Source organism: Mytilus trossulus, chromosome 11 (genome assembly GCF_036588685.1).
Source record: "Mytilus trossulus isolate FHL-02 chromosome 11, PNRI_Mtr1.1.1.hap1, whole genome shotgun sequence".
NCBI classification, from domain to species: Eukaryota; Metazoa; Mollusca; class Bivalvia; order Mytilida; family Mytilidae; genus Mytilus; species Mytilus trossulus.
Window position 1 is genome coordinate 33,876,087 of NC_086383.1, and position 23,529 is coordinate 33,899,615.

At 31.0% G+C, this 23,529-nt stretch overlaps 2 protein-coding genes across 4 annotated transcripts in view; one reads left to right on the top strand and one right to left on the bottom strand.

Moving 5' to 3' along the window:
* LOC134691011 (transmembrane 9 superfamily member 1-like) overlaps positions 1-8,152 on the bottom strand; it is a 60,412-nt gene extending 52,260 nt beyond the window's left edge. The window contains exons 1-3 of one of the 2 annotated variants that reach the window (XM_063551194.1): positions 7,859-8,152; positions 4,809-4,891; positions 3,738-3,819 (exon numbers count right to left, since the gene is read on the bottom strand). In XM_063551194.1, coding sequence (XP_063407264.1) covers positions 3,738-3,819; positions 4,809-4,891; positions 7,859-7,943 — 250 coding nt within the window. In that variant the 5' untranslated portion in view covers positions 7,944-8,152. Of the gene's footprint in view, positions 1-3,737; positions 3,820-4,808; positions 4,899-7,858 lie in introns of both variants that reach the window. The other variant, XM_063551193.1, reaches the window with a different exon arrangement.
* Positions 8,153-8,416: 264 nt separating this feature from the next.
* The window catches only part of LOC134691012 (homeobox protein dve-1-like), a 32,261-nt gene continuing 17,148 nt past the window's right edge, over positions 8,417-23,529 (top strand). Inside the window, exons 1-2 of one of the 2 annotated variants that reach the window (XM_063551196.1) lie at positions 8,417-8,780; positions 14,586-14,703. In XM_063551196.1, the coding sequence (XP_063407266.1) occupies positions 8,694-8,780; positions 14,586-14,703 (205 nt within the window). In that variant the 5' untranslated portion in view covers positions 8,417-8,693. Of the gene's footprint in view, positions 8,781-12,309; positions 12,433-14,585; positions 14,704-23,529 lie in introns of those variants that run through there. The other variant, XM_063551197.1, reaches the window with a different exon arrangement.

Sequence of the window (23,529 nt, forward strand, 5' to 3'; positions counted from 1 at the left end):
TACATGCTTACAACATTGGCAATTTTAAAAATTCAGAAAGGTTGTTTTTCTTTTGCATATTTGAAATATCTATTACATTAAAAATTCTATTGTATCACTTTGTTGTCAATGATAAAGAGGCTCCAGAGAATACCCTTTTATTTTGAAAGGACATATTTAACAAGATTTTGAACATTTTTAAATTCGCAAGTTGTTTCAAATGAGATGTCATAAAATTTGGATGAATCAAACTTGCTGTTAGAATGCAGAATAGCAATGAAAAAAACACATAATTTTTCAAGATATATATAAAGAACTGCCTAAATTTGAACTCTGTTTGCTAGTTTTGGTTCTTAGAACTATGTATGATTTTCATAAAGTTTGCATAAGTGTAACTTATTACTTAGAGTGTTAAAATGAATTTTCCCTGTGATTTATGTACATGCTAGCATTTCAAACTAAGAAAATACTATTTGAAATGTGAACTATTTCTCAATAATGATACACTGTACAATTTACAATGCTCTCATAAAGGTTATTTCACAAACAAATTACAAAAAGACATTATTTGTAGTTTCTTAGAGAATATGACAAATTTTAAATTCATTTAACATAAAAATATAAAGTATTCTGTAAACTGGAAGTGGTTCAGAAATAAATCTGAAAATGAACCACATACATGTGTAGAACAGTATGCTTTTAGACTAGTATTTTATTAGAATTACTCTATAATCTACTCCCTTACCTGGCAAATTTAATTTTGGAGTAAAAGACCAATTTCAGAAAATACATGACCTTAATTTAATGGGACTGACAGACAGACTGACAGATAAACCAGTATTTCAGAATGAGTTATAAATGCAAGTAAATTTAATGTATTACAACTGAGTTCACACCAGTGCAGGTCTAAGTACTATCAATAATTAAAACAAGTAGTTGCTTCATCAGTCCAGGAGTCAAATTGAACTCATTAGTACCGGTACATCCATATAACATGTACAAATGCTATAAACATTGGCAATCTTATTTTTTTAAAAGGTTGCTTTAAATTGCAATCTTGGAGACTTCTTTTGTTAATATCTAATTGCGTCACTGTGCTGTTAATAACAATAACATTACATGTATGTTTCATTATATTTGTACTTTTGATTGGCTGACTGCAATAAAATTGAATATTCCTGGCAGCAGATGCTTCCTGTGACAATGATGATTGTTCCAGTGATAAACAATTTCATAGAAAAACAATTGGGAAATGTGTATACCAGATGTAAATAGTTATTTCATAGTTGTAGCATAAAGGAGTTGGTCCAGTAAGGGCGATTTTGGCCTCAAATTTCAAGTTCATCTACCGAAAGATTTTAGACACTTTTAAACAATTTTTTCAATTGATTCGATTAGTTTATGTGAAAGATTTTAACTGATTAAGTCATTAAAAACACTCCAATTCAAACTTAAATACGAAAAATCTATCATATGACAAACAAGAATGTGTCCTCAGTACACAAATGCCCCACTCGCACTATCATTTTCTATGTTCAATGGACCGTGAAATTGGGGTAAAATCTCTGATTTGGCATTAAAATTAGAAAGATCATATCATAGGGAACATCACAGTGTACCAAGTTTGAAGTCAATTGGACTTCAACTTCATCAAAAACTACCTTGACCAAAAACTTTAACCTGAAGCGGGACAGACGGACGAACGGGCGGACGAACGAACACATAGACCAGAAAACATAATGCCCCTCTACTATCGTAGGTGGGCATAAAAACACGTCACTTTTCAAATGGTTTTTGTCAAAAAAGAAAGTGGCTGCATCTATGTTCATACTCAACCTTTATATATATTATGTATTATCATCAAATACAACTTACATTTCAAAATTATGAATGAACACAAATGCGACCACTTTTATTTAAGACGTTAATTGTCTAAAATTTAACTAAAAATGCTAAAATTGTGAAGATATCAGTAATTTAGCATTACTTAATGATGCTAGTACCCAATATATGTGCATTGTATTGTCAAAAACAACCCATATTTATGTAGCAGAAGCATTCTACTTTCCAATAAATAGCTTAAAGATTACATTTTCACAATTTTGTAAAACTGCTATATTTTGGGGCCAAAAAGGGGTCTTACTGAACCTACTCCTTTGTAATTATAAGTCAGAATGCTTCTATATGTTACTTTATAGGGGTGTAAAAGCAATGAATATGTCTGGACATTTTACAACATGAGCCTCAATTAAGGTTTTTACTTCCCAATAAAATTTTAAAATGCATTCAATTCTTAAATAAAGACTCATGGAGCATGTTGGATATGAGTCCTAATTGACTTTTATGTCCATTTTAACAAGTTGATGAAAAGATATGTTTGAAAGTGAAATAAAAGTTTTTTTCAGTAAAACTAACACTAAAGGGGTGCCCTGTCAAATGCTGTAGACATGGTATTCATTATAACAGCAATAGTGCAATAAATCAGATTTAAGATAAAAAAAAAAAAAAAAAAAAAAAAAGTTTTTCTTACAGAGAACTATCATGAACTGTTGTTAATTTTTAACAAGAAAACCTATTTCCTATCTATTTCCTATCTATTTCTCATTTCCGCTAATGATTTATTTTCAAATAGGTCAATAAATCCCAATTCGAAGTTTCAGCTAGAAATAGAAGCCAAATTTTGGCCTAATCGAACCTTCAGGAATAAAACTACCAACACGGAAATGTCAGCTATTTTATCAAAGTTATAAGTATAACCAAGTGACACATTTGAATTTCAATGTGTCACACACTCTTTTATGTGTGTGATAAACATTTATTTTTATTATTTTGATGTTAACAACAAACAGTTTTTTGTTGCTGTTATTGTGTCAGTTCTTATACGGTCAAGTAAATACCACTAGTGTCAACATTTGCGTCATTTTATCGTCAATAAATAGGGTTAAAAATTGAATCATTTAGGGAGAAAAAACTGTACTTGTCAAGAAATATATGTTCTATTATAATGTAAGCAGCAAATGGAAGATATTTTCTACAATTTTTTTTTTCCCACTTGAACAAATAAAATATTTGATACTTACTGAATTAAAGATGTACGATATTTGTTACAACAGGAAGAAATATTATGGCAGTGAATATATTGAAGTTTTCAAGAATCGCAGATATAAGAAAGATTATATAAATTTTTGTCCAGAGGTGGATTTAGGTGGGGGGCCCAGTCCCCCCTTTTTGGAAAAAAAATTGGGTTGCTTATATAGGGAATCACTGAAGCGTGACTGGAGTGGGCCCTCTCTTAGATCAGTCAGTGGGCCCCAACTTATGAAAATTTCTGGATCCGCCACTGTAATGTCTCCTTTGCTGTGTAAATAAATGCAGTGCGTACATGTACCTACATTTTAAATACACCTATATATGATGTGTTCATTTATCAAATAGAAAACTCAGTTACATGAGATTTTTATTGTATGAGTGAATTCTTTAACCAAAATATCCTATGAACAATCAATAAGTAATCTAGAAGGTAATCTTTATTTAAAATTAAAACTTAAATGTAAATCCAAAATGCAGTTTTACTTGCATGTAAAATGAATGTCATTCTTATAAAGCCATATTGCCTCCTCTTAATATAAATAATGTATTCTATCTGAATATGACATGAAAAATGTGTAAAACAAATATCATACTCAGACAATGTCAGATAAAGCCATATTGCCAACTCTTAAAAAGAAACTACTGTGATCCATCTCTGTATAACTTACGTGTAAACCGAATATCATATTCTGATAAAGCCATTCTGTCTCCATCTAAAACCTCTCCTAATGTTAAACTCTTGTGTTCTATCTAGAAAATAACAAGAAAAAAATATTTATCTTGGTCTGTTTCCTGAAAAACAGTCTAAAGATTGTGCAAAAACGGAGATTTTTTATCGAATTGAATTAAAACATATATAGCATACATTTTTCAAAACCAAGGTGAAGGCCTAGGATAAAATTGAGAAAGGAAATAGGGAATTTGTCAAAGAGACAACAACCCGACCATAGAAAAAACAACAGCAAAAGGTCACCAACAGGTCTTCAATGTAGCGAGAAATTACCGCACCCAGAGGCGTCCTTCAGCTGGCCCTTAAACAAATATATACTAGTTCAGTGATAATGAACGCCATACTAATTTCCAAATTGTACACAAGAAACTGAAATTAAAATAATACAAGACTAACAAAGGCCAGAAGCTCCTAACTCCTGATGTCAAGAAAACACTGCAAAGCATCATATCCTCTATAAACCTCTTGTAAGAAACACTTACAACGATTCATGTCTTTTACTCATTTAAAAAGGTTTTGCTCATTGTTGAAGAAAGTATTGTGGCCTTTACTGTTTACATTCACCTATAATGGTTTAATTTTTAAATTGTTATTTGGATGGAGAGTTGTCTCATTGGCACTCACACCACATCTTCCTATATCTATCTACATCCTGCGGTCTCCATTAGATAGATGCCTCATAGGCACATTCATACCACTTTTCATTATCTTTATAGAAAGTAATGTAAAGAAATCTTAACATATTTGTCTGACATGGGCACCGGTAACACTTGTCAAGCAGAATCTTCTTCCCACTTGGAGCACCTGAAATAACCCCAGTTTTTGGTTGGGTTCATGTCATTTAGTCTTTAGATTTCTATGTTGTGTTTTGTGTACTTTGTACTTCTGTGGTCTATTCACTTTTTTTTAGCCATGGCATTGTCGACATGAGTTTTAATGTTCGTTTGGAATATTTGGCCCCTCTGTTTCAATATTATTGTCACATGTTCTATGTACATGTGTGTCCTACCTTTTTTGGTCTACAGACTGGTAGCTGGTAGTAATGGTATGTTTCATGAGGGTTGAAGTATGGTCCAACTTTGTTCACATAAAGTATCACCTAAAAAATATAATAGAAAATTAAGAAAGGATACAGAAATGTGTTAAATAGGCAACAACCGGACCAAAGAGCATAGAACCGCAGAAGACCACCAATGGGTTTTGTCACAGCGAGAAAATCCTGCACCAGGAGGTAGACTTCAGCAGGCCCCTAAACAAAAATGTGTTCTAATTAAATGAAAATAAATGTCATACAGTACTTACACTACAGCTCGGGTGGATTATGCTTTGTCCACGGACCCACCATAAGAGTGGGCACCAGGTTGGCAAAATTTCTACCTTGTCCACTTTGCCCACCCATAGGAGTGGGCATGCAATTTCTTTTGTTTAATCTAAAGACTTGCAAGTACAATCATTTGAAAAAAGCAGATAACCACTGTGGGCAGGTGGAAAAAGCAAAATCCACTCGGGCTGTTGTGTAACTCTCAACATATACATGAACTAACATTTTACAGATTTGTAGTGTTTGTCAGTCATGTCAGTAGATGTTTAGTACAAAAATATAAGTTTCTTGTCCTCTTTCTTAGTTTTCTGCAGGTTTGGAAATCAAATATTTTTTTAAAGCTAAATCTAATAGAAGGCTCTGATTATTTTTTTTTGTTATCAGGACTACTCCTTAACATTCAGATTTGAGGTTGATTTTGGTTACTGGTGCATCAGTTATTTATTGTGATGGAATTATCTCCCTTGCATATTTTGGTACATGTATATAAATCATCAAAGTCAGTCATTCAATATAATGCTCATGGAATATTTTTATGTTGTGTACATTAAACATTATTAAAATTATATTGATTCTGGCATGAATACATGCATACAGTGTTTTAATTCAGATGTTGCTTATATATATATCATGTACAACTTCATCTATTTAAAACATCAACCCAACAATGTTAGATCTGTAAATTTGCTTTCGCAAATTTTTTGTTCTTCCCTCGCTGGGATTCAAACCCATGCTACTGTGATATCATGACACCAAATCACCTGCACTGCAGCTGTCCCGCTAGACCACACGACCACCTGGGCTCTACAAATAATAAAGCTTTCAGTGGCCGTGTGTTACCTTTCCTCGTCAGTTTTAATCTAGCGACGTACTACAGTACATGATATATAAGGCATGGAGATGTTATTGTTACAGATCAGCTCAATTATCTATAGTAAAGGATCCTACAAATGAATGTAAGATAACGTCACAGAAAATAATAATTTATAAGTATGTCTGAGTCAGTGACAAATCTACAACAGATTTATCCATCAGATCGTCATCAATGATGGTGATACATGGCTGTGTACACTTTATTATTTGTAGAGCCCAGGTGGTTGTGTGGTCTAGCGGGACATCTGCAGTGCAGGCGATTTGGTGTCATGATATCACAGTAGCATGGGTTCGAATCCCGGCGAGGGAAGAACAAAAAATTTGCGAAAGCAAATTTACAGATCTAACATTGTTGGGTTGATGTTTACACGAGTTGTATATTTACATTATGTACACAGCCATGTATCACCATCATTGATGGCGATCCAAAGGATAAATCTGTTGTAGAGTTGTCACTGACTCAGACATATATAATATAAATCATGTATATAATTAAATTAGAAGATAACAAGAATGTGTCCTCAGTACACGAATGCCCCACTTGCACTATAATTTTCTATGTTCAGTGGACCGTGAAATTGGGGTAAAATCTCTAATTTGGCATTAAAATTAGAAAGATCCTATCATAGGGATTATGTGTACCAAGTTTGAAGTCGATTAGACTTCAACTTCATCAAAAACTACCTTGACCAAAAACTTTAACCTGAAGCGGGACAGATGGACGGACGAACGGACGACCGGAAGCACAGACCGGAAAACATAATGCCTCCCTACTATCGTAGGTGGGGCATAAAAACTAGCCAAAGGAAATAGAGCTAGGGAAGCATTTCTGCAACTTTAACTGTTCAACACAGATATTCCTGGTTCAACTCTGAGATAATAATGTGATTTTCTTAACATGATATGTCCTCAAGTTTGAGTATATTCAACAGTTTGGTTTGTAATCTGTCCTATAGCTACAATGTAGTACAATGTATTTGAAAGTATTAAACTAAAGTAGTGGAGATCACTATCTAATATTGTCTAATGACGGTATACTTTGTAACATTGATTATAAAGATCTGTTGACACAAAGTCATGCACAAACATGACAAATGTACAGTTAAATTTCAAGATTACAATTTTTCAGTCTTGTAAGATGTATGGAAGTTTAATGTGAAACTCGTGGAGCCAAGAGTAGATACATGCTTTCCGGTTACATTTGAACCCGACTAAAAAATCCACGACGGTCATCTGGAGTATAGCCAGGGTTTATAAAGATATGATGACTCTTGTGGTGGGGGAATAGAGTAGCAGGGTTGCCTCCTCTTTAGTTCAGGTAGAACATATAAAAAGTTTTAATCAACTGAGCTAGAGAATCGATTCTTTGGCTCAGTGGGTTAACGCACTGACTGTCATGCAGGCGACCGGAGTTCGAATCCCGGTGGTGACAACATAAATTTGTAGAGTAGATACACGCTCTCCAGTTTAACTATATATGAAAAGTTATTGCTTCATCGACTTGGTAAAAATTATAAATCCTCATTATGAACGGGACGGAAAGCAAGTATTGTATTTAAACACGATGATCAGGCAACGAGACATCGCTTTTGAAAGTCAGGCAAAGCCAAGTGATGCGACTTTATTGCTTAGTAGCTTTCTACTGCTAGCTTGAGCCCAGCTGCAGAAGCATAGCTCTTGGGTCCTTATGCTATTTTATGACTAATCTATTTGCGGACCTAAGATCTACAGTTCCGCAGCTAGCTTGAACCCTAATGAATGTGATCATAGCTTGGTTGTTGTATGCACCAGATTCTTGTATGAACATTTAACTATCTAATTAAACTAGTTTGTATTTGACTTTCATTTTTTGGCATGTTTTATAGGTTTTACCTTATCATTATCCTTGTATTTAATACCACTGCTTGTTGACAAAAATGCCAACACGACAAAACAAACAAATATCGACATTATCAATTTCCAAAACTAATTTTAAACAGCATAACACTTTGAGTGCATTGATGTGGTATATAAATATATCTTAGAGTCAAAATATGTCGAGAAGCAGTGACAGGTAGCCAAAATCCTGCTTCAGATTGTGTTGATTTGTGGCAAAATTGTGTTGATCTGTATCATTTAGATGCTTAGACTGGATGCAAAAAAGTTGTGATTTCAAACGTTTTGTTGACTGTGTTAAATTTACTGTTAATCTTTGTGTATTTCTTTTCCGGCTTAGTAAATCGTCTGTATTTCTACGCTACATTTTGTAAAATGTACTTTATTTTTAATTTTAAAATCAAAAACATACAAAATTAAATTCAAATAATGTTTAAATGAATCTTCAATAAGTAAATTGTTGATGTCAGTCGCTGAATCTCATTTAACCGCCACGGGCACCTGTTAAAATAGTTCCGCGGCATAATATTTATTGATGTGTGAAGAAGCTCCTTAATATTCTTAACTGAAGACTTGAGTATATCTGGCTATGGTTAGGGACTCGTTGTTTACAATAATGTTAGACACGGGAGGCTCATGTCTGACATTTCACGACAAAGTGCTCGTGCATTCGTGAAACTTTGTCAAGGCGACTTTGTTGGAAAACTATCAATATAACTCGAATGAAAGTTGAGATTTCAGCATCTTTCATCCCATAGAGTGATACCATATTGTGTCTTTTAACTCTGGGACAGTTTTGCTGTTTTGGAACCTACTGAATTTATAATGGACTTCCATGCTGCAATGGAAACTTTTGCTGAAGCATGGGTTGCTGCCAATGTCCACACAGCAGTGAACACAGACCCTGGACAGGTAACAGACATTTTCAATATTATCTTTTAGGGATTTGGACATCATTGGCTGTCATGGACCGATGAACATGATCTTGTATTTCTTGTCACATTAGTTGATTAATTACTGTCATTGTTTCTTTGTATAACGGTATAATGAATCAATCAACTTTAGACAGACAAGTCATGTTATATTCACAGATTTATTTCGTTATATCTCTTTGTTCTGTATATTTAATCATGTTAATTTCCCTTAATAATCTGAAGTCTTGTTTGTACCTTGCTTATTAATATTTCACACCTGACATTCATCATGTTTATGAGCAATTTGAAATAGATTCACATCGAATATACATATATAATGGTGCAAATTTTATGTGTTGTTTTTTCGAAAGTCTGCGTAATTAGAATATTAACGCAAATAGTTTTTAATCATTTTCTATTTACATATTTAAGTACATGTTAAATGATTGTTTTGATTTAAAGTTTTGACAATATTTAAATATTAATTTTAAATTAAGAAAATATTTATTCATTTTTATCAAACTTTGAATGTGAAAATTATTTACATGTTATTAATTAAGTATTTATACACATGATACATGTTAATATAAAAGTTAAAACACTCATATATACTTTTAGATATTATAGAATTTAAATTCAAATGATAAATTGACAAAACAAAACTGAAATTTGCTTATATTTTCCTTACTTTCATCATGTTCATGACCATATAAATCTGTTAACAAACTGCCAATGTATTAAGAAAACATCACTTAAATTTTCCTTCTGGACTTTTAAGTGACATAATAAATGTAGTTGTGTCCAAATGAACATAAAAATTATAGATTTTGTAAATTTTTGGAAAATTTTGTTTGTACAGGATCTGATTCCTTTTAGTGTATAGATATTCTTTAATTTACATTTTTGTGCATATTGTTATTTTGGAATAATAAAATTCAACCAAGTCAACATCTTGTGCATAAATCCATTTATTTTTATTTACATGCAAGGAAAGTCGCTACAATGTAATTACATGTATAAAACAAAATCTTATTCTTCACATCATGTATGATAAATTTTTGTGGTGAGCTTCTATGAAGATTAGCTTTTTTGAGTGTTTTCCTTATGATCTTCTTACATGTAACTTTTCCTTCTTTTACATGTTTGGTAAATTGGTAAGTCATTGTGTCAGTTGGGAAGGAAATAGGAAGTGTTTAGTTTGGTCAGATGGGAAATAGTATAATTAAACCTCCATGTAAATGTAATGATATCTTATAGGTTTTTAATTCATTTTGGAGTTACATTGTACATGTACATGTACATATAGATGAACTGAGGAAGTCTGTGTTTGATTGGGTAGACTCAACGTATTTCACGGATTTAGAGCATGAATTGGTTCTCTTCTTTTGCTGAAGATAATATTTTGTTATGTACATTTACATATCTTTTAATAAAATTGAGAATGGAAATGAAGAATGTATCAAAGAGTCTACAACCCAATCTCTTTGGACATACTACTATTGAAAATGATAAGTCTAAACAGATTTTCCTTGTAGTCCACGGGTTATGGACCCACCTTTAAGTGAGAACTCAAGATGTGGGGGTATTCCCTCAATCATGTCAATAAGCAAGCAGAAAGTCTTTAAAGATTTGGATGACAACAAAATTTACTAAATGTTTTATAAGATAACTCCAATATATTAGTACACATGAATTTTTAAGCTGAGTGTTTTGGAAGAAAATAAAATTTACTAAAGGTTTATTAAGAAAACTCCAATTCAAGTACACATGAATTTTTAAGCTGAGCGATTTGGAAGAAAATAAAATTTACAAAATGTTTAATAAGACAACTCCAATACAAGTACACATGAATTTTTAAGCTGAGCGATTTGGAAGAAAATAAAATTAACAAGATGTTTAATACAAATGTAAGATAACCTCAATACAAGTACACATGAATTTATAAGCTGAGAACAGTTGGAAGATAATCCTTACATAGTAATAATCTGTACTTATCCACTAATGATAAAGGACAGCTGATCTTTTCTCAACCCAGAGATAACCCTTATCAAACTTAATCTTCTACATGTATGATTATTAACCAAATTAAGCATGTATTATGATCTATTTATGAGCAAAATTTAGTATTACCTGGTTTAATATAATGATTATTATTAAAAGACTGTCTATTTTGAAGTTGCATGTTGCATTTAAGTAAGGTGTTCTTGTGAGCAGATGATGTTGGTTGGCCTCAAATACTGTAAATTCAGAAATTGTTGCTTTCATTTATTATTGCGATTTTTTGAAGAATAGAAAAAAAATATATTCCCCATAATACAATACATGTATAATTGACAGACTCACCGCACAAAGTAAAATCTTGTACCGTGAATTCGTTTATTTTGGTGGAAAAAATGTTATTTTGTTTGTTGATATAATGTAGAATTAGATATCGTGCTTTTGTAGAGTTCTGTCTAAAAAAAAAGCCTACATGTATGTGTATAGAAAATTTGTTCTTCATTAATCAATTTAGTTTGTGGTTTACTTCTAATTCTGTACCCATCGAATTGATGAAAATTTGTATCCCATGATTAATAATGATAAAAAATTGATTTCAAAGTAATATAAAACTTTCAGCAAGTTTCAAGATGATGAATAGCAATTAAAGAGTTTGCTTTTTTTTATTGGTGAAAATTATTTTGTAAGAATTTCCCTTATTTACAGACATTTTTAGTGGTGTAAAATATAAATAGTCTATTTGTGGTTTTATTCATCAATTTATACTTAAGGTAAAACTCTCTTGAAAACTCTGATCAATAATTAATTTCTAAAAATCCTTTTGTGTTTTTTACCACAGGAAACTTGTTTGTGTGTATTTGTTCATAATTATCATGATTATAGGAAGCTTGAAACAAAAAAAGTGAAACTTAATCCGTTTATTGGCAAAAAAATAAAGAACGAAAAACATAATCTTCTTTATTCCTGGAAATTGTCAAATTTTCCACCTTTAATATAGATTTATTGAAGATTAATCAAAATTTGAAACGGCCATCTGTGACATTTATAGTACAGATCAATGGTCTTTACCCACAAGGCAATTGGATTAAACAGGTTGAAATTAATGTACAATAAAAGGGATCAACGTGTTTGTTTAGTCCAATATTTGACTATTATTCTTGTTATTTATTGATCATTGTGGCCTTTTGTTTGGAGATTATAGAAGGGATTAAGGCCTCAGGGAAGTTAAACACCCTTTAATATAATAAGTCAATTTTGAAAAATTAGGATGAGCTGAGATCAACTGGATAAAAGTAAAAATTTAATCTTAAACTGGTTTAACAAGAAAATGTTAAAGATGACACATTTTACTTTTATCTTGTTCATTGTTCTTTGAAAAATGTACTTTTCAAATTAATGTTTAGTTATAACTGGTATTTCAACTTTCCTGAAATAAAAGTAAGATATTTGATTGGTTGATTTTTGCAGATCTTAACATCTACAAATGTATATAAATGTTCAATATATATTTTGTACCAATCTCTAGATTAATTCATAAAAGAAGAAATATCAAATACAACAAAAGGGTCAAGTAACATGATCATGAGTAACCCAACATGATAAAAGAAAACCATAATTTGTAAAAGCAAATCCAACTATTCATTTAAATTGGGGTAGGTGGAATAATTTTACTTTTTATATTTTGCATAAATATCTGAAAATTTCTAGCAGTCGAAGAATTTTTTAATGTACAAAAATGTACATGTATTCGGAAAATTAAAGCAGTATGCTAAAAATATCAGGGTGGTACATGTTCATGCGAAGATGGAGAATCTATCTACAATTGTGTTTGTTTTACAGCATATATTCCAAATTGTGATGTTTCTATATTTGATAATTTAGATTTATTATCACATCATTTAAAATGTCAAATCTCGGAAAATAATGAAAAAAAAAAATCACCCATACAATTGTCATAAAATTTATTTCATAATACATGGTTATGATATTTGTTAATCCTGACGCTTTCTGATCAAACATTAAAAATTTACCCTACATAAAGCATCTTAGGTTACCTGACATTTTGTTAATGATTGTTTTAGCTGCGATGAACATGTACATGTACTAGTGAATGATTAATTGATTATTTTATTTAAATGAAAGTAAAAAAAAATCAACCAATTGAATGTTAATAGTCATAGTTGTTGTGAAATTATTTTAACAATAAATTAATTTACTGTAAAATGTACATGCATGTATGGATGATGAATTGTTATGGAAGAGCTTGTGAAATTCATTCTAGGAAATCTTTAAAAAAAATCACTCTTTTAATATGATTGGTTTCATAATTTGAAATTTTGTATTTTATTTCGTTGTGTAACTTTTCATATTTCTGAGATTTTAACTTGTTCTCATCTGTAATTGTATGTAATATGTGCCACTGGACATTAAACATCAATCCATTCATCTTTTTTTCACTTTAACAGAGAGTAGCAATGGTTTAGCACTTTGAATTTCTAAATGTATATTCTACAGTTTGCAATGGATTTCTTTTACCAGTAAACCAAAAAACTCTGACTTCAAAGTTAGCATTTTTAAGTTCAAAATAATGTCAATTGATTTCTTTTTTCATAAAAATTGAACATGCTGTTTGCACAGGGGGTAAGTGAATGTGTTAGTCTTTCGAAAAATTCCCTTACAGCCTAGAAATTGTACTTTTTGGCCAAGGCATTGTCCATGTAAATGTCCCTATGAGTTGAAGTGTTAGTTTTTCAGAGAGTTCCATCGTCAATGTTGTCCAATAACAAAGTATTTACAAACATTCTTTAGAAGAGTGACACTTTTAAAGGTCAAGTTATTTGTAGTACCAAGAGGTGTGATTTGGTTAATGGCTGTAAATAAGTCACTCAAATCCATTCAAGAGTATCTCAGTAGAACACCCACGTTCACAATGGGTAGCATCCATATTTAGAAATATCAACATCAGTTTTGTTTTTACTTATTAGCAGCTTTGGCAGTCAGAGATATAACTCTATAGGGTTATTCCAGGAAATAACTTGCATGTGTTATTACAGATACTTCCACCTTAAATTTTCTAGATCTGTTATAACATATGCTTGTTATTTTTAAAATTATTTCATTTATAGTGGGCTCTAGGGAACTCTTGAGACTTTGCGCAGAAACTAAATGCATAGTCTTGATAACTAATTTTTTAATTAAATTAATACATTTTTGATGGACCATGGTAAATCAATAAGTCGAGGCTATTAAGGGATAAAGTTAGCTGTGATAACAAGGCTCAGTTATTAAAGGAATGTAACTTATTATATAAGACACTTGGGAATTACTGAGAAACTTGCGCAGAACCTCATTACATGCTCTGGTCATTATTTCTTACAATAAATTAAACTACATTGTAATTAAGCATGATGTATGTCTGAGCAAATGCTTTGAAGTGATTTAGAGAAGCTGTGATAACACCCTTTAGTTATTACAGGCATATTTTTTCTGTAATAACATATAGGTGTACTATGCAAAATTGGCAAACTATGAACTGTTATATCTTTAAATAGTTAGTATACATATAGAAAAATGTAATATCAATAGAACTTTTATACATTTTATCTAAACTAATGATGTTTATTGTTCCTTTGAAACATGTAACATACATATGTTATCACAGTTCTTTTATTTTTTAGTCCACAATAACAAATGTATGTTATTTTCCTGTAATAACCCTATAGAGTTATATCCCTGACTGTTTGGTATTAGTTGTGTACGGGGAAAGTATCCGACACATTGTTGTCATTTGTATTTTGTCTTTCAGATAAACAAGCAGAGTCAGAATATGGAGGATCAGACGACTAATGTAACGAAAGATCATCCTAAAGTGATTGCCAACCACCAACAACCACCAACTTCCCAACCAACCAGCCCTACAGCAGGTATGTACACTTATGTTAGAATTGTTCATGGTTGTTGTTTACATTTGCAACCATGTGTGCATCTGTTGTTTTACAACCAATTAGCCTTTGAGACAGGTTTGTACACTTATGTTAAAATTGTTCATGGTTGTTGTTAACATTTGCAACCATGGGTGCATCTGTTGTTTTACAACCAATTAGTCTTTGAGACAGGTGTGTACACTTATGTTAGAATTGTTCATGGTTGTTGTTTACATTTGCAACCATGTGTGCATCTGTTGTTTTACAACCAATTAGTCTTTTAGGCAGATTTGAAAACTTATGTTAGAATTGTTCATGGTTGTTAACATTTGCAACCATGTGTGCATTTGTTGTTTTACAACCAATTAGCCTTTGAGACAGGTTTGTACACTTATGTTAGAATTGTTCATGGTTGTTCTTAACATTTGCAACCATGTGTACGTTTGTTGTTTTACAACCAATTAGCTCTTCAGCAGGGCTGTACATGTACACTTATGACAGAATTGTTCATGGTTGCTGTTTCCCATGCAACCGCACTTGTAAGTTATGTCTTACATCCAATCAGCCTGGATACTACATCAGGTATGTAAACTTATGCCAGAATTGTTCATGGTTATTGTTTTCTATGCAACGTGTTTTACAACCAATCAGAAAGGGTACATTTGTACATTTTTTTCTTACATCACTCAGGTATGTATTAAAACTGATAATATATGGATTTTACTGTGGATTCATTTATTTTTCGTGAATATCAATTTTTGGTGGATAGAGGAAAAAAATTGTGGATATTTGATTTCATGGTGTTGTGGATATCTGCAATCAAAGCCTATAGAAAATTTGTACTTTGTGAATTCTTGATTCGCCAGTTACCACAAAACCAAAAAATTGGTATCCCCCCCAAAAATGATGCCATAAAACCAATACCACAACTTTTAACTTTAGAACCAACTAGTTTTACCACTGGTTTGTACTTTTATACACAATTACACTGGTCATGCTGGTTGTAGAATTCAAATCATCAAACCACATGAACCATGTAACCAACTATCCAACCAACCAGCCCTACAATAGGTATCAGTATGATTACAAACATGTATATGTATATTTTATATCCTTTGTTGTTCTATTTTATTTTGAAATCTTGAAAAATCTTAAAAGGGCTGCACACAACAGGCAGTGAATCTTGACGGATCCAACCTGAGCTGTACTGTACCATACATATAATAGTTATCAAAGGTACCAGGATTATAATATAGTACGCCAGGCGCACGTTTTGTCTACATAAGACTCAATAGTGACGCTCATATCAAAGTATTTATAAAGCCAAATAAGTACAAAGTTGAAGAGCATTGAGGATCTAAACTTTTTTCATGTTACAACGTATCTGTGTATCTTTGAAAAAATGCATGCAGTTGAAGAATTTATGCTGGAACTTCTGAAAAATAAGAACAAATCAGGTTAAATCATGACAGACGATTTTGCAAACTCATAAAATTAATGTAGTGAACATAATAAAGTGGATGAAAGCGTGACAACGTTAGGACACTTGTAACAATATGTAATGGTGGTTACATTCGTAATAATATTTATTGCTGTTTAAATTGCTGCTTTAGACAAATCTTTCTAACAGTATGTGGACCAAATTAGTCCGATTACATAACGTCTATACAATCGTTAAATCCCAAAATACAAGAACAAATTGCATTTTTTTGAAGATTAAGATGTGAAATTGCTGTTTTCCATCAAAATGTTTGAATTTGATTTAAACCCATCTTTATTTCTACGATATTCTTTATCCCCCGTAATTGTAAATTTATTATTTATAACTCTGAAATGAAATGGAAAGATTAAGGCCTAAACCCAGAGCAGGACAATTCAAGATGTAGCGACTTAAAAGACGAAATTACCCTGATAAGATATAACACAAAGATCTAAACTTTCATATTTACAATCATATAAACATTGCAAAATATAACTTAAAGGATTTGGCCGGTATTATTCAACATTTTGTTTTGTGGCCGATATTGTCAATCTGATTTTCATACTAATGTATTTTTACGAATTTATCCACGTCAGATCAAGAAGGTAATTTCCCGAGGATTTAAGGGTGTTTAGTTGAACTGAGCCAAAGATTAAGGTTCAATTTTCCATCGATATTATCTTTGACATCCTCGGATAATCCTATGCAAGTAATAACGTTCCGTGGAAATTCTAAAACTAACAATTTTACGAGAATAAATCCCAGCGATCAGACATTGGTAATTACATTTAGTGACATATAATACAAAGTTTTATTTATTCAGAGATTGGCGAAGTTTGGTTTATTTCTCTGAAATGAATTTTATTTGGAGACAAATGCTTCCTGTGGCTATTACATGTACTAGGTGCATACACAATTGAATTAAGTGCATATACTGTTGAATTTAATGCATGTTTGAAAAAAAGAGTGATTTTTTATGATTATATAGCAGTACTGTTTAATGAGATAGATGAAACTTCACTGTCATGACTGTTTAGGTCTTAAACGCAATTTTACAAAATTTTCATTGGAACACTTCTAAAGATTTTGTTTAACTCAGTTTAATATTCAAATGATGGATGCTGATTTGAGTTTAAGTTGACCTTAAATCCTGGTCCCAGATTTTCATATGAATCCTCCGATGTAAATGGGTCTCAATATATATACTGTTTTGGGAACATAAGAGAAAAATTTCAGTTATCATTGAAGTGAATTATATAATTAAGGTTTTTTTATTTATTTTTTCGTTTAAACAATTTAAACGTATTAGTTTTACTGGAGTGTGCTCATACTTCTTTAGGGTTATGAAAGCTGGGGCAGGTAAGTGTAAATTACACCATGGGATGACTTTTTACATTTGTAGACAAACTGTAGAAGCTATGAATCTCGATCACATCTGAAAAAAAAAGTAATTATAATATTTGGTCAATTTATTATTGAGATTGTTGATTTACATTCCATTATTCGAAATTAATAAATATATAAACATGATAAATAAGAAGATGGGGTATGATGTATTGTCAAAGAGACAACTTTCCGCTAGCTATATATAGATACTAAATGAAGTAGGTGTTATCATTAATATAAGACATTTTTAGAAAATTTCCAGTATGAAAAATTTAAATTTAACATGTAAGTTCTAATTAATGCAATTCCAATCCCTAAGTCATTAATCATGTTAAAACATTATGAATTAACAGTATTTATTTTGTTAACTTGTTTTCTAGTCTATCAATTCATCTTTGTTTTACAATGTTTTAAAACAACTGAATTAATAAAATTTCCATAATATTAAGTTAGGAGGAGTGAATTTGAGAAACAGAACTTTTGACAGGTGTTCACTGTTTTCTGATTTTTACAAGATTAATTTTAATGAGCAATTTGCCCAACCTGAAATTCCACAATTATTATATATATCGTTAAGTCATAACTTATAATCCCCCTGAATATCTATGAAATATTTGCCACTTGATCGATAAAATAGAGAATGGAAATGGGGAATGTATCAAAGAGACAACAACCCGACCATAGAAAAAACAGCAGAAGGTCACCATCAGGTCTTCAATGTAACGATAAATTCCTGCTCCCCAGAGGCGTCCTTCAGCTGGCCCCTAAACAAATATATATACTGATGCTTTTCAAATTAAAAATCAATCCAAAAAAATATTTATTTGTTTGTTTAATAATTTTGTGTAAAGTTATACATTGTAACAGTATTAGTAGTTTGTGTTAACAAAATGATGCATTATAATACTTGTATGCATACATGTAGAACATGGACATTACATGTACATGGCACTAGATAGTGTCATACATAATATATCACATCATGCATTTGATGGTGTCTCTTCCCATGATGCAATATGAATATGTTCTATCCTAAGATGCGTTTGATTGTGTCCTATCCTATGAATCATGCTTTTGATGGAAGTAATATGCTATTGGTCACTTGATTTAGAATTGAACTGGTCAAAGATCTGATGACCACAATTATTTCATGCTATATTTTAATTAAGGAAAGCAGCTTTTGGTGTGAGGAAAAAAAAAGTATTCAATATTGTGAAGCAGTAATTTTTGAAATTGTATGATATCATATTGAACATGTATGAAAAGTCGATTTTTTTCTATCTTAAGTGAACATATTTTTTTTACCAAAAAATTTCATACTCTTTTGACAAGATATTCTTTACGTCCTAAAATTGAAAAACAGATTCTAAAGGAAGATTATAGTGTGTTTATTTTATTAAAATTGACACTTGAACAGATAAAGACTTTTAAATTTTATTTGAAATTAAATATTATTTATTAGATGAATTAGATTCTCCGTAAGATTATTCTTTGACAAAAGGCTTTGAGGGTGCCGTTTTAAAATCGGCTATTTGGATTAGGTGGGTGTTACCGCAATCCTGTTAAACTTGGACCCTAATTCTTTAGGAAGACAGAGGACGCACTCTTCTTAATCATATGTCGGAAGGCTTCAATTATTAAAATTGCTTTGATGATTGTCTATATTTACTTAATATTCACGTAATTCTGTTTCAATCTCTCTTGAAATTGTTTGTAATTATTGTATCTGAAGATGAATTCAAAGCATAAAAAAATTTTGACGAAAAAAAACTAGTAAATAATACAGTTTGGTGGTGAACATATTCTAAAGATAATCCAAAGTCACGTTTGAAATGTAAATATTCATTTAAGTAATCTTTGAAAATTATAGGGAATATATATTTATCTAACCAAGTTTGCATAATTTGAAAAGCATGTTAAAAAACACTTTGGGAGTGTTTTATAAAAGTCATGGATATCTTTTGAAAATGTATGATAATAGCGCTGCATGCATGTTTCATTTTGAAGACAAGTGTTCAAGTTGACCAAATAACCTCCTGTGTCTTAGTTATGTCCCTTGGATTTGTGTTTGTGAGTTTAATTTCCTTATATTTTTTTGTCTCCCTTGAAATTGTAAAGAAAGAACATATCATTCAAATGATATTAACTTGTTTCTTCTACATGTATATTTAAGAATGAAATGCATATCTCGTGAATTAAAGATGATTTGAAATTTAAAAGAAATCTTGAATCGCATATCTGGTGAATTAAAGTTGATTTAAAATTTAAAATTGCTGAAAAAAAATATGCTGACTTAAAATTTCAGTAAATATTTTCATTAGACTGAATTTTAATATCCATTTTTATGTGCAATAGATGTTTTTAATGATATTTAAAGGTAATTTTTTTACCATTTTTTACTGGTTCTGCACCTACGTGTATCTGATTAAGTGTTGATCAGGTATAGCACATGTGCAATTTTATATTAAAATTCATTCATTAGAAAATTATTAAAGTCTTTTTGAAACCAAATAAACTTTTCTAACGAAGTTCAATATATATTTGTAAAATGTTTAAGTAGTTGCGAGACAGATTATCAATAAATTGGAAAATTTTCTCCAAACAATAAAAACCTAATTGAAGAGTTTATTCCTCGGAAGAGAATATAAAGAATGGCCATTCAATGATTTATTTTCTATTTTTCTCTAACAAATGAGACTATTACCTTCCCTATGTGCTTAACCATCGGCTGAGGGGATTATATACAAAGAGGGATTAGTGATCTGAACGTAATTTTGTTTACTTATCTGAAAAATATTAATTCTGCAAGTAATCCCTCCGCCTGATATTTTCATTTCGACTAAATCTTTTGTCCTCGTCCGATAGAGAATATTAAAATGGTTGAGAGGCTTCGATCTGAATATCTGACGGATTAATTCTTTTTGAATCAATGGTGTGTTAAAGCCCCATTTTAGATAAGTTGACGAAAATGAATGCGTCTATTATTAAAGAGATAGAAATCCTATTTATACAGAGTTAGGCTTATATGGTCATCTCTGTCATGTTAGTTTTCTCTTATTCCACGAGCACTTGAGATAAATCCCCTGTTTAACATTCAAATTAAGTGATTGGTTGGAATTTAGGGTAGGCACAAAATGAGAAAATTCTTAATATCGCTAATCCTTCTTAATTGGATCTCGACCTTACCATCATTCTAGCAGTCATCGGCCTGACGTTTAGAACCCTTCACCCTACGCGGATGATGTGTATTTTCTTGTCAACGAGTCGAAACATAATCCCGGATTAAACTTTCAGCAGTTAAGTACCCACGTTACGATTTTACTAAGAAGATAATGGGGGTCTACCTAAAATAGGTAAGCTGGAGAGATAAATATTTTTATAGGGATAAATTTGGATCACAATAAAGACATTGAAAGAACAAAAGACTTGGGAAAGGAAGAGGCCTCTTGGAAGATTAAGGAAATATCTAACATTTAATCTGCTATGTTCGTAAAATTGAAATGACTATGGGAAAAGCTTTAAGTATTTATTAAGGAGGATTTTCTTATCTCAGTATTCAAGTTACTAATCCTACGGAAAATTAAATTGCATTAAGTGGAACAGTTTTTAACAATGATTATCAACACGAAAAATTCATAACTACAAAATGTATGTTAGATATTTTGATAAAGATATAAATACTCATGTCAAATTTTCTTAGGATGATTTCATATTGTTTTCAGCAGGATGAATTTTAACTCTCAATAGTTTTATAAGTCAGGGATTACTTTTGAATTATTTACGCAGCTTTAATTTTGCTAATCCAGTTAATATATTCCATTCCCAATTCAAATCTGCCTCTGCACTGATGAACTGTACTGAATTAGAAGGAATCCTACAGTTTTATAAATCTAATAGAATGGAATAAAATTGAAATCAATCTTAGAAATGAAGAAAAGAATTTAATCCTGGCATTGTAGAGAGAAAACAGGTGTAAGTTTCACATGTGAAATTAACATCTCTAAGGTTCAATTGAATTTTGTATTATGGATTATTGATAGCCACATAGACATCCATATATTTATTAAAATGGTGAAAATGTTAAAATCAGAAAATATATTTTTGTTTGGATTATCTCCCCTATTACTATTGAAATCACACTCACAAGAAACCATGTTTCTTTTGATTGGAATTTTGTATTATGGATTAATGATAGGCTAATATAGATATTCATTTTAGATAATGGAGGAAATGTTATATTTAGCAAGTTTCTTTTTATTGAGTTATCTCCCCAAATAATATTTGAAAAACCACTCACAAAAAGTATTTTTCTTTTTATCGAATTATCTCCCCTATTACTATTGAAAACACATTCACAGAAAGCATTTTCAAATATTCCTTAAATCAAAAAAGATTTTACTACGTGTTGAAAAAAACCACTATTTTTTAAATGCTGCTAATTTAAATAATGATGAAATATAAATTTATTGCAGAATTAGTTGGCGAAAAAAAAGTATGGAATCCAGTTAAAATCTTTTATACATCTGCCTGTTTGTCTGAAACAGCAGACATTATAACAGACATTCTAATAATTTTGGTATGGCTAAAAATAAAAGGGCTTAAAAGTAAAATTAGTGATTTTATATGACGTCAATAAGTTGAAGTGTCACAAATCCTGGGGTCAAGTGTCACAGAATCCAAAATAGCGATAACAATATTGTTAACTACTTCCTTATTTGAAAAGATGTAAATCTTACTCCAATTTTTGAGAAATTAGTCGTTTTGAGTTTTATTTGTAATAAAATTATTTGAAGGTTGAAAAACGAAAGAAATATGGATTGCAATTTGCAAACTTTAATCCGTGATTGAATTGTAAAATGTTTATGAAATAGTATGTTGTCATAATTATATAATTCCAACCATATCAGTATTAAAATTAAATTAATAATAATTGCAAGACATTTTGAATCTTTTGTAAAGGGGAACTTCAGACAAAAGAAATTAGTTAGGCTTAGCTACATTGCATGTATAAGGGGAAGTAACCACTAATCATTACAGAATTTTTGTGATTTACCAAAGGTGTCAGGTTTTTGCATTTGGCCTTGCAATTACATGTAGTATATTTCATAACAATTTAGTTGAGTTTTCTATAATATGATTTAACAATGTTTTTAAGAGTTCTTTATTTTAACAAACTTAAGACACAAATAATTTTTGTATGCTTTCCACATCAGTAAGCCGAAACAGATAAGTTTGTATGGAAATTCATAAACAGCCTTGGAGTTTATAAATCAATTGACCACACTGATTGGTTGTAATATGTCACCCTTTATATATCAGCTTCAGAGTAGGGTGTACATACTCACAGAGCTCCTCCCTCTGACAAAAAAAAGTAATTTATAGGTCTTAAATTACAGCCATTTCAATGTCAAAATATGGTCCACCAACTCCACTCTCCCTGAACATGAAATACTGGATCTGCCCCTGCATATGGCATGAAACATTTTGAGGGCAAAGTAATTGAAACATTACATTAGATGTAGCTTGTAATCTTATATAAAGTGCAAAATCTTCTATAAAATATGTAAAAACTTATAGAATTTTTTGTAGATTTATCAATAGATGTAATAATTCAGCGAGGGATTAGGGTAACATGTGGCTTTGTTTTGTACAAAGCTCGGTAATTTGAATAAGTAAATGCAAAACCAACATTAAGTGTCATATAGAAAAGATCTCGTAGCCAAAATCGTAATCCTCAGATTCTTTTCCATTACGTTATATAATGTTATTTATTTCTCAATTTGTTTGAAGTAGCAATTACATATTTACCATTTAATCTTAACTGTATATCTCATAATAATAGTATTTACTTGTCCAAGAAATATGATTTTGATATTATCGGAATGAAAAACGGTAGGAGTCCCAAATTGAAAATAATCCTCATATCGTTTGATGCTAGGGTAGAGTCCTCCATTTATGAT